This window comes from Kogia breviceps, chromosome 4 (genome assembly GCF_026419965.1).
Source record: "Kogia breviceps isolate mKogBre1 chromosome 4, mKogBre1 haplotype 1, whole genome shotgun sequence".
NCBI lineage: Eukaryota > Metazoa > Chordata > Mammalia > Artiodactyla > Physeteridae > Kogia > Kogia breviceps.
In genome coordinates, this window is record NC_081313.1 from 173686276 (window position 1) to 173700522 (window position 14247).

At 54.3% G+C, this 14247-nt stretch overlaps 1 protein-coding gene across 11 annotated transcripts in view; it reads right to left on the reverse strand.

Moving 5' to 3' along the window:
• Window positions 1–14247, reverse strand: part of BRME1 (break repair meiotic recombinase recruitment factor 1) — a 20461-nt gene continuing 6214 nt past the window's right edge. For 3 of the 11 annotated variants that reach the window (XM_067032666.1, XM_067032665.1, XM_067032667.1), the window contains 4 exons: window positions 11627–11708; window positions 11281–11385; window positions 7535–8821; window positions 1241–1735 (listed from right to left, as the gene is read on the reverse strand). In XM_067032666.1, the coding sequence (XP_066888767.1) occupies window positions 1322–1735; window positions 7535–8821; window positions 11281–11385; window positions 11627–11708 (1888 nt within the window). In that variant the 3' untranslated portion in view covers window positions 1241–1321. The other 8 variants (XM_067032669.1, XM_067032668.1, XM_067032671.1 and 5 more) reach the window with 8 other exon arrangements.

Consider the following 14247-nt stretch of genomic DNA (forward strand, 5'->3'; position numbering starts at 1 on the left):
GGGTGTGGTCCATCTCGTGGTGACCTATTTAATAGAAGCACGTCTTCTGCAAAATGGATTTGACAGCAGCACCCGGGACTGCTGATGACAGTGTGACATCACTGGGGCTGTGGCATGGTTTGGTGGGATGGTGTGTGCGATGCCTGCCCTCAGCACCCTCCAGGCAGTTGCTGTGTCTGCATCAGTAACATTCCCCCAGGGCTGCCTCCTTCCGGGCCAAGGCCTCCAAGCAGCTTGTCCCACGGAGGACAGGCGGAGCCATCTCAGCACTGAATATAGACTCACAAACTCCAGTTGGACAGTCAGTCAAGATACTGTGTGCTTGAATCTGTGCACACAGCCACCTGCTCCTGAGTCTGACACACTCGGTACCGCATAGGGGACCCCTGGATCCAACAGTAGCTGAACTTGTCTTCCCAGGGAAGATGAAAAGTAGAAGTCAAAGGAGAAAGAGATGGTTAGGGAGGTTTGTGGGCAAGACATCAAGGAACTGAAAATGCCTCAAACCCCAAACAACAGGTCAGGAGGTCTGAGGTCTGGCTAGGGAATCATTTATTAATGGGCTTCCCAAAAGAAATTGAATGGAAATCCGGAGAAAAACAAGGGTACAACCAACAAAGAGAGCCCTTTTCTCTTCCAGGAAAGAAACAAATTCTGAACCTTCCATAACCTCGGCTAAGGAGCTGAAATTTGCAAACCCAGATAAATATCTGGGCGGCTCTGTGTTCCCCCCGCCACCCACAGCTTCCTGGGGCCCCAGCCTGCCTCTGGGCCTCCAGCTTCCAGGCCTCTGCCACAGGGAGGAGCAGGTTCCCTCCCCCACGCGACTCCCAAGGGAGGACGCTGAGGATGGCAGGGCCTTTTGTGTTTCCCATGGGAAGGTGACTTCCAGGTCACCTGAGGGGAGGTTTCTGGGGCCCACCAGGACTTGCTGGAACATCCCGAATGGTAACAAAATAACAGGGGGCACACAGGGGCCAGCAGGCTTTCCGGAGTCTGCTGAGGGATTGTTTCCAGCTGTTTGGCAGGAACGTCAGGCACTTGTGGGGGCCCGCGCGCTTGTAAGAGCACACACACCTACGAGTCCCTCCAGGACTGCTCCCCTCGAGGGAGATTCCCAGCCCCCTTTGGTGTGTAGGCTGCAGGGGCCTTCCCTGCCAGCTTTGCTTTCTGGTAGTAGCTGAGGCGCTTGAAGGCCTCCAGGTCCCGGTGGGCGCTCATGATCAGCCGGCTGTGTGGGAAAGGGCCTGAGCTGTGCTCCGCCTCGCCGCAGAGTGGGACCATGCCTCACTCGGGCACACACCAGCTTGCTCACACAGGCTCACACACTCGTGTCCTCACAGGTCACACACACGCAGGCATGCACACGTGCATAATCAGAATCAGCCTGCTGCACGGCAGGTTGTGACCCTTCTAGCCCCTCTTCAGAACCTAACAACTCTGCGAAGGACGGGTTTGACACAACGGGCTGGGGCCCAGGAACGGTGGAGCTTCCCGGAGGCCCCTGGCTGGGGATCCCGGGCCCACCCTGACACCCCAGGATCGCTGCTGTACTGGGCCCTCCACCATCCTCCCGCGGCCCCATCCCCTCCACCATCATCCCAGGGATTTGTGGATCCGTGGATCTGAGCCCAGCCCTTACTTCAGGTTGGAGAGCTCGATGACGAGGCCTCGCACGGTGTCTGTTGCATCCTCCATCCTGGCGGCTTCGCAGGTCTTGATCCCCATTCGGGTCCTGGTGGGAAGGGAGGGAGGGCAAGAGGCCTGACCTCACTGGACAGCTCCACCAGACTCTGCCCTGGGGGGCTTTGCTGGGCCTCGAGCTGTCTTCTCCAGAGGTGAACGCCTTTGACAGTCAGGAGGCCACCGTGGGCACAGCCCTGACGCCGACCCAGCCAGCTCTACTGCTGAAATCGCACCCAGAATCCAGCCATTTCCCCCACTGCCGTGGCCCTTGTCCGACAGCTGCCACAGCCTCCCCTACCCCCAGCTCCTGCCCCTACAGCCTGTCCCCACTGTGGCCTGGGGGGCAGGGGAGGGCGTGGCAATGGAAAGCCAGCCTAAAGCCCCTCCCCAAAGCCCTGCACCGTCTGCGCACCTCCAGACCCCAGCCCCTCCCTCCCGTCTCCCCTCCCCCCTGCTCCAGCCACACTGAATTCCTGGCCATTCCCTGATCATTTCTTAGGGCTCTGGAATGTTCTTTCCTAACTGTCTCCTCCTTGCGGGGGTGGGGGGTGTGGAGAAGAAGGGAGGAGGGAGCCCTCTCCATCACCACAGGTTAAAATTTTAACCCCTGCCCTGCTGTCTTTTTCTCCCCAACACTGCACCATCTGACCGCCTAATTTGTCTGTCTCTCACTCACCCCTGCTCCCACCCCCACTAGGTAGAAGTTTCATGTTTTGTCCCACGCAGCCTCCCCAGTGCCCAGAGCAGTTCCTGGAAGAGCCGGCACTGGCGGGCGTCGGCGTCTATGGAAGGGGTGGACATGCCTCTGTACCACCGTATCTAACGGGTGCAGCCTGTGGTAGGCAGAGGCTTGCCCAGCTTGACAGCATCTCCTGGGCTGTCACTGTGGGAACTCTGGTTCTGCTCCACCTGCCTCGGTCACCCTGAGACGACTGGCCAGTCCAGGCCTCAGTCTCTTGCCTTTTCTCCCTCAGCCATGGGCCACAGAACCAGACCCTGGGACCCACCTGGGGGCTTCCAGCCATCCATGGAGGCTGCCGGAGATTCACCCAGGAATCTCCCTCCTCTTTGCTCAGACAATAGTGGGGCCACTTTGACTAAACTGCCTCTGGTCCCTGTGCAGGGCATGCATTGTGTGTGTGGAGGGGGGCACACGGGGTGGGGCAACAAGTGGTACAACAGGTACTATTTACAGATGTGTGTAAGGGCAGAAGGTGGGAACAGGGCCGCCTTCTCCCCTGAGGGGGAGGAGAAAGAGGAAAGAGACAAACTCCCTAACCCTCCTCCACACTTGCCAGACAGAAACAGAAGCTTGGCCATAAATAATCGATAAGCCGCCACTCTGGAGAGAGGCCAGTTCAGGTTCAAGGTAATGGGAGAGGACTGTTGCTCAATGCTAGCCACCAGCAAGGCTGGGAGACAGGAAAGGTGATGGACTCTGAGAGGCTCTGGGGTGGGGGGAGAGGACCCCCCCCAACACACACTCAAACACACACACACACACTCCATAGGCTGGAGGAAGAGCACACCTCACCTGGTGCCTGCAGGAGGGAAAGAAGGTGGGCTGCCTTGGGGAATAAAATCAAGCAGGAAATAAGATGGGACAGGTCGGAGACTCTGGAGGGCCCGAGGGTGCCAGAGAGGGGATGGCCCCTGTGGGCCAATGATTCTTAGCCCTGTCTGGGTCCACTCCCCATCCATGGAGATTCAGGGAAAGCTCTGGACCTTCTCTCCGGAAAAACGCACAATGCGCATTAAAACAACCACAGAGCTGGGGGCATCATCCCAGGGGTCCTTGGAAGAGATGCTGGCTTGGGTGCAGATTGCTGACGAGTTCTCCACTCGCGGGGAGCAGGGGACATGGGTGGTTTGAAAGTCGGGGCTTAGCAACCTTACTGGACCGAGGAGAGTGAGGCCCCTTGAGGCAGAGCTGGGGCGACCTCTGACACCCTCATCCACAAAATGGGAGCTCACAGGACTGGGGCTCTAGTGCCAGGAAAGCAGCCACTCTCTCCCCTCCCAGGGACAAAAGGAGGACTCCTGTCAAGGAAAGCATTCTGGGGTGGCCTCCCACCCTGCCTACCTTGGCTGGGCCTCAGCAAGGGAGCCTCCATCGGCACGTGGGCTGGTGCCAGGCCAGCAAGGGTCCAGCCCGCCCCCTGCAGGAGACAACTGGAAAGACAGAACACGCACACATGTGAATGGCCCAGCTGGGTGAGCCCTGCATGGGGAAGCAAAAGGCAGGCAGGGGAGGTGTGGCTTCTCGTCTGCCACGCCAGGAACACCGAGGCTGGACTCCTACAGAGGAAAAGTGGTGTGGGGGACAGATGCCACGATGGCCAGACCTACGGGCCACCAGCCCGGGCTGCTCTCACCCTCCCTCTTTGGAAAGAGAGCAGGAGGGCAATACTGGGCCTGACCCTGGGGTCCCGTCCCGGGCCTGCGCCTTTTGACAGGCTGATATGTACTGGTGGGCGGCTCCATCCACACGTTCTCTGTCCCTGACAACGAGGAGTGGTGCTGTCTCCAGCTTGTCCTGCAGCATCTAGAAGGGTACAGAGAAGACCCTGAGTGGTGGCGACTGCTGCGAGGTGGGCGTCTGGCGTGGAGGGAAAGAGGTCGGCCAGATAGGCCACGAGTTCCATGTCAGGAAGAGATTTTGCAAATGTATTTTGAAGGGAAAATTCATAATTAATAGGGGAGAGAGCCAGATAACCCTGAGAAGCTTAAATTTCTAAATGTCAACGGTGGTTTAATTTTCATGGAAAATGTCAGGCTCGGTCGTGGAGGTGACGTACGTCCTTCTGAAAAGAGGCAAAGAGGCTGAAGTGGAGCGGCCGGCCCAGGGCTGTTGGGGCTTTTCTGAGGAGACTAAAGTCCTAAGGTGGCGGATGGGGTGAAGGGCTTGCGCTCGACCTGCAAAGGGTCCCCGAATCCAAAGGAACAGACGTGAGGAACTGGCTGCAGCCCGGCGGCTCTCGCGTGGGGATGACCCCGCCTCCAAGCCACTTAAGTGTCCGAAACCACTTTTGGTTGTCATGCCCGGGGGAGAGGGCGCTCCTGACACCTGGGGGTGGGGGCGAGGGACACTGCTCAAGCCCCTGCTGTGCACAGAATGGCGATCCAGCCCCCAACGCCAGTAGTGCCGAGGTTGGGAAGCCTGCTCTAGACGATAGTTTCTCCCGTGCGCCTGGCCGACTTTCACGGAGGCAACTCTTGTGACTTAAAACACAATTTGAGGGCTTCCCTGATGGCGCAGTGGTTAAGAATCCGCCCGCCAATGCAGGGGACACAGGTTCGGGCCCTGGTCTGGGAAGATCCCACATGCCGCGGAGCAACTAAGCCCGTGCACCATTAACTACTGAGCCTGTGCTCTAGAGCAAGCGTGCCACAACTACTGAGCCCACGTGCCACAACTACTGAAGCCTGCATGCCTAGAGCCTGTGCTCCGCAACGAGAAGCCACTGCAATGAGAAGCCTGTGCGCCGCAACGAAGAGTAGCCCACCCTCGCTGCAACTAGAGAAAGCCCGTGCACTGCAACAAAGACCCAAAGCAGCCAAAAATAAATCTAAAAAAAAATACAATTTTATGCCATAGATTCACCCAACTCACGGCACCATTCTTGGTCACGAGGGATAGTCTCTTTCCCAACAGGTACCACGGCTCCCACCAGGGTTGTGTAAATGTCATGACAAAGGCGGTGCTTGTATTGAACGTGTGGGGACCACCCCTGTGGGCTGCGACAGGGGCCTGGGAGTCAGTGTTTTAAATGACACTGCTTGTGGGCAGAGGAGGGCTCCACCGGCCCTGGGGTGAGCACCACGTCTCCAGGGAGCCGCGATGAGAAGAAAACGCCAAGTGTTCCTGTGAGGGCAGCTGGGTTTGAAGTCAGTCTGTGTCACTGCTGTGAGACCCCAGGGCCCGTCCTCTGAAGCGGTGCTCACAGCTGTGCCACAGGGAGGTCGAGGGCTGCTCTCTCGGTCCACCTGCGCACTGTTCCCATGTGTCCCTGCCCACAGGGCCTTCCCGCACCTTCCCATGGGAACCTGCACCTGGGTTGCCCCGACTTGTTCAGGAACGCCCAGTGTCAAAACAAAACGTGCCTGGGCGCCCACAGCCTCGTCAGGGCAGTGCCTCCTCTCCCAGCAGGGCTGTCCACCCCAGATGCTGCTGGGTCCCCCGCACTGGTGCTGCCAGCTCCTTGGTGATTTCAGAGTGCGCTCACTGGTGGCAGGTCTGGGAGGGCTTGCTCCTTTGCCCTCTGGACGCCACCCAAGGTCCCAACTGCTTCCCCAGCCTTACCCCTCAGCCACAGCCCAAGAAGCCAGAGACTGGGGATGACTTAGCTCTTCTTTCCGAGAGAGGGGTTTGCATTTTTCAAGGGATGCAGCTTTAGTTATAAAGTTTCAGCTCTGCCCAGCATCTGAGCGCCTACCTCTCCCAGACGATCGTGTTTAAACACTCTGACCAAACCGCAGTGACTCGATTTCTGTGATCTTGCGCATCTGGTGATCACAGCAACGTGCAACGGGTGGTACAAGGAATTGGGGCTGGGGCGGGGAGGACCGGGTCTGAAAAGCCACCGGGTAGGCCTGTGTCACAAATGACGCCGGCCACCCCTCGGAAAGGCAGCGCCTGAGACCCACATTAGCTCAGCCCGGTCACATCCCCCTCTGCAGTGGGAACAGCTGGCTTTCTTCGGCTGGGCACCAGATGACGTCGTTTGCTTGTTTGGGGGCTGTGTCGTATGATAAGACTCTTTAAGTGCCGAAATGACAGGGTACAAAATGCTCACTCCGGGAGAGGCAGGTGGGAACGGTGCGACTGAAAACCTCGTGGGGGCGGGGACCAGGCCTGATCTGTTCACCCCTGGCACAGAGCGGACTCTCACATCTTAAAAACATTTTCAAACAACCAAAAAAATGCAGTTTTAAAGCAGGGACAGCCAAAGAAACGGAGGCCATGTTTGTGAAGCGACATGGGCTCTGCGTTCGTTCCAGGACGGAACAGTTGAGGCACAGCTGCAGAATCGGGCCAACCTGGGCACAGACCCAGGCTCCTCCCCTCCTGGCTGCCTCACCTGGGGCAGGTGCCCAACCTTCTTCAGCCTCTCAGCCACACCCAGTGTGTGGAAAGAGAACCACCTACCTATCAGGGCCAGGCTGCAAAGCACTTAGCTCAGACTCAAGTGCGCTAGCAGCCAGAGATGTGGCGCTTCCTGGGGGGCCGGGCCCAAGGCAGGGACTGCCACCTGCCCTGACAGGTGACCGCCAACGGCCAGCACAGGCTCAGCAGGCAGATCCCTGACGGAAGCAAAGCCCCTAAAATTCCAGCAGACAAATGAAATTCCATGTATATGCCTGAAAAAGAATTGTATCTGGGCCCCCAAATGACCCTAAAGATGGGCAAAGGTTCTTTCCAGTGGGGGAATGAAGTCCCCGCCCGCAGGCCCAGGTTTGAGGTCACTGGCTTCTTTAGGTCACCCCGTTTGGTCTGTCACCCTCCATACATCCCTCGGGAACCTCTGGCCAGAGCAGGGCACTGAAGGGTGGAGGGGGCAGGTGCACCGGGGGCTCTCCCTGGGCTGACAAAATACATGTATGTCACATCCCGGGGCTCTTCAGCTCTCACACAGATGGGCGCCTCATAGAAAGGCAGGTCCATCCTTTCCAGAATATCACAGACCCCACAGCTGCTGAAGCTGTGACTCAGACCCCCGGACTCATCTGCTGTACAAACAGATGGGCACGTACCCACCTTTCCCCCACTACCGGGTGGTTTGGGAGGGCTTGTGGCCGTTTGGCACCTGTACTAGGACATCTGGCTATAACTCAAGGAAGCTCTTACCTGTTCAGGTGGGGCTTCAAAACCAGGGGCTTCCGGGGCATCCTGTGGCTGGCTGTCCGGCAGGAAGTAGAGTTCCATGGCTGGGAACCCCTCCCAGACAGCCTGCTCTGAAGAGTCAGCAGGTTGCTCAGGCTGGCCTGCCGGGCTTGTGCGGGCAACTGGGCTGCCCTGACGTGCCCCGGCATCCTGGGGAGGGCCGTCCACTGCTTCTCTGTACACTGGTGGAGCACAGGCTCCGAGGGACAAACTGAGCCCCTTGAGGTCTTGTTTGTGGCTATGGCTCCCTAACTCAGCTGCCTTTTTACCCACAGGTTGCGATAGCAAAGGCAGCAAGCACACACCTCCCAGCCCTTCTTGATCCGGGCCTGGTACCTGTGCCTGACCCACACCCGGACCCATTTCCAAGGCTAAAGGGCTGGAATCCCCAACACCTATTGTGGGCTCTTGGATCTCCTGAGCCGGAGCCAGGGAGGCTGCAAGGTCCCCCGGGACATCATCAGGGGGCTTGTCTTCCCACCTTGCCTCCTCTCTGCCTCCTGTGGTCTCCCCATTGAGAGGCATGCACCCGAGCAGGGCCCTGCTGTGGCCTCCATCAGGAGCCTTCCCGCTGGGAGAGGCAGTCACCCTGGTGTTGACCGTCCCGTCTGGCCCAGCCACCTCCAGAGCCCTCTGTTCTGGCTTCGTGGGATCTGTGCTCACACCTGCGATGGCAACATCCCCAAGGCGGGAGCATCTTGGGCTGCTATAGCTCCACTCTGCTCCCCCCGCAGTCCAGCCGGGTGTCTGCAGAGGGTCAGGAGGGCCCTGGGCTGCAGATCTGGGCTCTGGGCCCAGGATGCCATCTTCTTCCTCCTGGCGCTCCTCAGGCAGCTCAGCTCCTGCTTCCCCTTGTGCACCTCCCTCCTGAAGGGCTCCTTGGTCTGGCTCCTCTTCAGCATCACTGCCTGGCAGGTGCCCTTTCTGGCCATGATCACCTGGAACCCAACCTTCCTCCGTGCTTCCGCCATCTGGCACGTTGGTCCCATGCTTTGACAGGTGGTCCTGGCTGGCCCTCTCTGAGGCCGAGGGCACTGTCCCCCACTCCAGAGAGGCAATGCTGGAGGCCAAGGGCTGAGGATCCCCATCGCCAGGCACAGGCATCACAGGGTTTTGGCCGCTGGGCTCAGGGCAGGCGCTGTCTGCCTGGGTCTGGTCTCCTGGGTCCCTGGTCTCCTGGAGGGCAAGCCCTGGGGACTCCTCTTGAGGCTGGCTTCTGACCTGCTGGGCACTGGGTTCTGGCAGTGTTTCCTGGGGAGAGAAAAAGACTCAGCCTTGGGCCTTCAATAATCAACCGCTCTGAGGATTTTTCTAGTCATTACTGCCCCTACACAGTCTCAGGTGCTGCACAGATGACGGTGCACCCAAATAGGGCTCAGTCCCAATGCTGGACAGAGCTTTGTGCCAGGGGCTAGAGGGGGAACCGGAAGCACAGGAACCCCTCTTTTTCTTGGCCACACCTCATGTCACGTGGAACTTCCCCAACCAGGGATTGAACCCCTACCCCCTGCAGTGGAAGTGCGAAGTCTTAACCACTGGTCCACCAGGGAAGCCCCAGGAACCCCCCTTTCTACCAGCTCCTTCTCCCCACCAGCACCAGGCATGTGGAGGCTTCGCGGGAAGATCAAGGATATAAAAATCAAGGAGGTCCTGTGGATCGCACCAGTGTCAATGTCAGTTGCCTGGTGTTGCCAATGGACTACAGTTCCATAACATGCTACCACCGGGGGATGCTCGGGGAGGGCACACGGGGGCCCCTCTGTGCTGTTTTGTTTTTAATTTTGGTAAGATACACATAACCTAAAATTCACCATTTTGATCATTTTATTTATCTTTTTTGAAAGAAATGATCTTTTTACAAAAAATGTTTATTTATCTGGCTGCATTGTGTCTTAGTTGCGGCACGCGGGATCTTTCGGTGTGGTGCAGGCTCTGTAGTCGCGGTGTGCGGCTTAGTTGCCCCACGGCACGTGGGATCTTAGTTCCCAGACCAGGGATTGAACCCACGTCCCCTGCCTTGGAAGGCGGATTCTTAACCACTGGACCACCAGGGAAGTTCCCACCATTTTAATCATTTTAAAGTGTATATAGTTCAGTGGCATTAAGTACATTCACAAGGTCGTGCAACCATCACCACCATCCATCTCTAGAACTCTTTCATCTTCCCAAACTGAAACTCTGTCCCCATGAAACACTAACTCCCCACTCCCCCAGCTCCTGGCAACCCCCATTCTACCTCCTGTGGAATCGGTAGAATTTGCCTACTCTAGGGACCTTGTATAAGTAGCACCATACAGTATTTGTTGCTTTGTGTCTGGCTTATTACACTTAGCGTAACGTCGTTCAGGTTCATCCATGTTGTAGCATGTGTCAGAATCCCTTCCTTGGGACTTCCTTGGTGGTCCAGTTATTAAGACTCCATGCTCCCAATGCAGGGGGCACGGGTTTGATCCCTGGTTGGGGAACTAAGATCCCACATGCTGCATGGTGCGGCCAAAAAAAAAAAAAAGAATTTCTTTTTAAAGCTGAATAACATTCCATTGTGTGAATATACAATATTTTATTTGTTCATTCATCTGCTGATGGATACTTTGGGTGCTCCCACATTTTGGCTACTGTGAATAATGCTGCAGTGAACATGGATGCACAAATAGCCGTTCTGTCATATGGATATACCACATTTTGTTTATCCATTCATCCATCAATGGACACTTGTAGCCATACTGTTTCTTTTTTTTTTTGTATTTTTGAATTTTATTTTATTTTTTTATACAGCAGGTTATTAGTTATCCATTTTATACATATTAGTGTATACACGTCAATCCCAATCTCCCAATTCATCACACCACCACCCCCCCGCCGCTTTCCCCTCTTGGTGTCCATACGTTTGTTCTCTACATCTGTGTCTCAGTTTCTGCCCTGCAAACCAGTTCATCTGTACCATTTTTCTAGGTTCCACATATATGCGTTAATATACGGTATTTGTTTTTCTCTTTCTGACTTACTTCACTCTGTATGACAGTTTCTAGATTCATCCACATCTCTACAAATGACCCAATTTCGTTCCTTTTTATGGCTGAGCATACTGTTTCTGCAACCTCCTCTGAGTCCACATAATGCCCTGGAGATCCATCTAGGTGGTTATGTGTATCACACCTGTTTGTTCCTTTTGTATTGCTGGGCTGTGTTCCACGGTGTGAGTGGACCATGATTTGTTCAACCATTCACCAGCTGAAGGACATCTGGGGTGTTCCCAGTTGGGGGCGATTACAAACAAAGCTGCTGGGAATGCCCACCACTCACTTTTTTAGGTGTGTGTGTTCCAGAGACATCGTGACCCCTGGAGCTCATGGTGGCAAGGACAAGAGAGCCTGCTGTAAGACTCACCCACCCCGACTCACACAAAAGCTTCTGAGAAGCACAGGGATTCAGGGATGGAATGTGGGCTGCCTTTCTGAGTTTCACTACTTTCATGCAACTTGGGGAAGAGAGCTCTGGCCTCGACAGCTTCAGTGCAGGCACCGCTGTCCTGAGTGCCTCTCCCAGGCCTGCGAGTTGCTGGCATGGCATGTGCCATCCACAGACATCTGTAGTGCTAAAAATGGGGTGTCTGTGTGGAGAGATGCAGGGCTAGCCATTGCCAAAGGAAATCAGGGCTGAACTTGGCTGCCAAGGTTGGGCCAAGAGGAAGGTCAAGGGCAGGACCTTACCAAGCTGAAGGCCCCATGCCTGGGGTCCTCTTCTCTCCTCTCCGCTCGTCCTGTCACTGTCTTCCTGGGTTTTTCAAACCGGGGAACAAACCTCCCGACTGAGGTCTGTGAACCAGAAACAACAAGAACAAAACAGCAGTCAAGATGAGGGAATGACGTCTTGGAAATCAAGCAAGCAGACACCAGAACCAGTTTCTCTCTTGCAATCTCAAACTCTCAAGGCCCTCGCCTTCCATCCCCAGCACACCCTCCCACCAGCAGTTATTGATGAGGAATAGAGACAAGATCTCCAGCTGAAGGGAGGCAGCATCTTTTGTACATAAGTCAGGCTGCAAAACAGGCTCACCTGGGAAGAAGGAAGGCGAACTGGCTCTTTTTCTGGCTGCCCGAGGAGCCTGGAGGGAGCTCCTGCTTCCTCATAAGGAGAGCTGGAAGGAGAAAGACAAAACAGAGGAGGTTCTCAAGTCCTCCTACGCTGTTAACTTGCATAGGCGAATGAAATCCAAATGCAAAGTAGCGCCCAGGGTCTCCTAAGAGGGAGGCCCTGGAACACCTGCTGAGAGAGGGTGGAATATGGAGAAGGGGACCTGTGACTGCCAAGAAGGGTGTGGAGTCCCACGTCTAGAATCCAAGCTGCCTGCTCTGGCAGCACTTAAACTCTTATAATCTCAGGAACTGGCTCCTGAAGTAAGAACAGGAATTCTCATTTGGACTGACTGACACTCCAGCCCCCAACTCTGCAAACAGTAAAGAAGTTGTAGATACAAAAAACACAGTGTCAGGCTTCCCTGGTGGCTCAGTGGTTGAGAATCCGCCTGCCTATGCAGGGGACACGGGTTCGTGCCCCGGTCCAGGAAGATCCCAAGTGCCGTGGACCGGCTGGGCCCGTGAGCCATGGCCACTGATGCTGTGTGTCCGGAGCCTGTGCCTCGCAATGGGAGAGGCCCGCGTACCGCAAAAAAAAAAAAAACAAAAAAAACAAAATCAAAAACTAAAAAACACACAGTGTCGAAAAAAACGGGTGTATTCATATCTGCCAAAATGTGGAAGCAACCGAGATGGCCTTCAGTGGGTGAGTGGATAAATAAATTGTGGTAATCCAGACAATGGGATGGTGTTCAGTGCTAAAAAGAAACAAGCTCTCCTCTAATCAGTGCTCTGTAATGGCCTATGTGAGAAAAGAATCTAAAAGAGAGTGGATATATGTATATAACTGATTCACTTTGCTGTACACCTGAAACTAACACAACATCGTAAATCAACTATACTCCAATAAAAAGTTTTTAAAAAATCATGCCATCTGCTTTATTAAAAAAAAAAAAAAAAAAAAAAAAGATCGAGCTCTCAGACATGTGGAGATACCTTAAATGCATATTACCAAGTGAAAAGGCTACGTACTGTGTGACTCCAACTGTATGATATTCTGGAAAGAGCAAACTATGGAGACAGTGAAAAGATCAGTGGTTACCTGGGGTTGGGGGGAGAGATGAATAGGCTAGGATTTTTACAGCCATAAGACGACTCTGTGTGATACTGTAATGACAGATATATGTTATTATACTGTTGTGCCAACCCACAGAACGTACAACACACAGAATGAACTCTAAAGTAAACCGTGGACTGTGTCAATGTAGGTTCATCCTTGGTTAAAAAATGTACCGTTCTGGTAAGTCATGGTGATAATGGGGGAGGCTGTGCATGTGTGGGGACAGGAGGTGTATTAGAAAACACCGTACCTTCCTCTCAATTTTACCGTAAACCTAAAACTGCTCTAAAGAAATAAACTCTTTTTTAAAAAACTGGTGAGACTTACGGTTATGTCTAAATAAATGTGTATATGTATATGGTAAAAAAAAGATTAAAATCTGGAACTGAAACTTCATGGTTTCAACTTTGGAAGTGGAGCAGGAAAACACATGAAGCTACACTAATGGGCTTGAATCGTGCCAAGGGAGGTTATGGAGACAGAGTAACTCTATTTTTTTCTTTTTTTTTTTTTTTTTTTTCCGGTACGCTGGCCTCTCACTGTTGTGGCCTCTCCCGTCGCGGAGCACAGGCTCCGGACACGCAGGCTCAGCGGCCATGGCTCACGGGCCCAGCCGCTCCGCGGCATGTGGGATCCTCCCGAACCGGGGCACGAACCCGTGTCCCCTGCATCGGCAGGCGGACTCTCAACCACTGAGCCACCAGGGAAGCCCGAGACAGAGTAACTCTAGATACTGATAGCAACCGCCTGTTTCAAAATTTTTAATTGGGATGGGTTGTTTGGGTGGCTTCTGGGGTACTGGCAAGGTTTCATTTCTCAACATAAATGTGTTAAACTGATTGCTTTATGTTGCTTTCTTCTATTTCTGCACGTGTGGTATTTCTTAATAAAACATTTAAAAAACAGAAACAAAAGAGTGGGAACCCACTTCTGTGGGTTCTGATTATCCTTATGGTCTCAGACAGCAGGGTGGGCAGCAGCCGTGACCCCATCAGCCCTGATATGGCCTCTCGAGGGGTGAGGGGTACAGTGTGACATCACTGTGTCTATCTGGGGAACAGCTTAGGTGTGACACATGGCCCCTCTCTTCCTATCACACAGACAGCCTTTAGCCCTAAGATTGCAAAGACCTGAGATCAGACAGACACACACCCCAGAAAATGGTTCTGTCAGCCAGACTGTATGCCTCAATTTTTCACTCAGAAAACGTGCTAGTCCAATCCATGATGCTTCCTCTGAAGACTTCAGGTAGCAGGAACATTCTTTCTCCTAACTCCTGCTAACCCTTTCTATTCTGCTATAGTTACATGTGGTTTAACCCCGTGGAGACTGAATGGTTCTCCAGATCTTTCTTCCTTTCCCCCACCGTGCTTAATTACATATTTCCTGAAAAAATAAGGGAACTGGGAAACCACTGTGGTAAAGAGCAGAGGAACCAGACGCAGCCAGAACCCCAGCCTGCCTTGTGCCAGCTCAGTGGC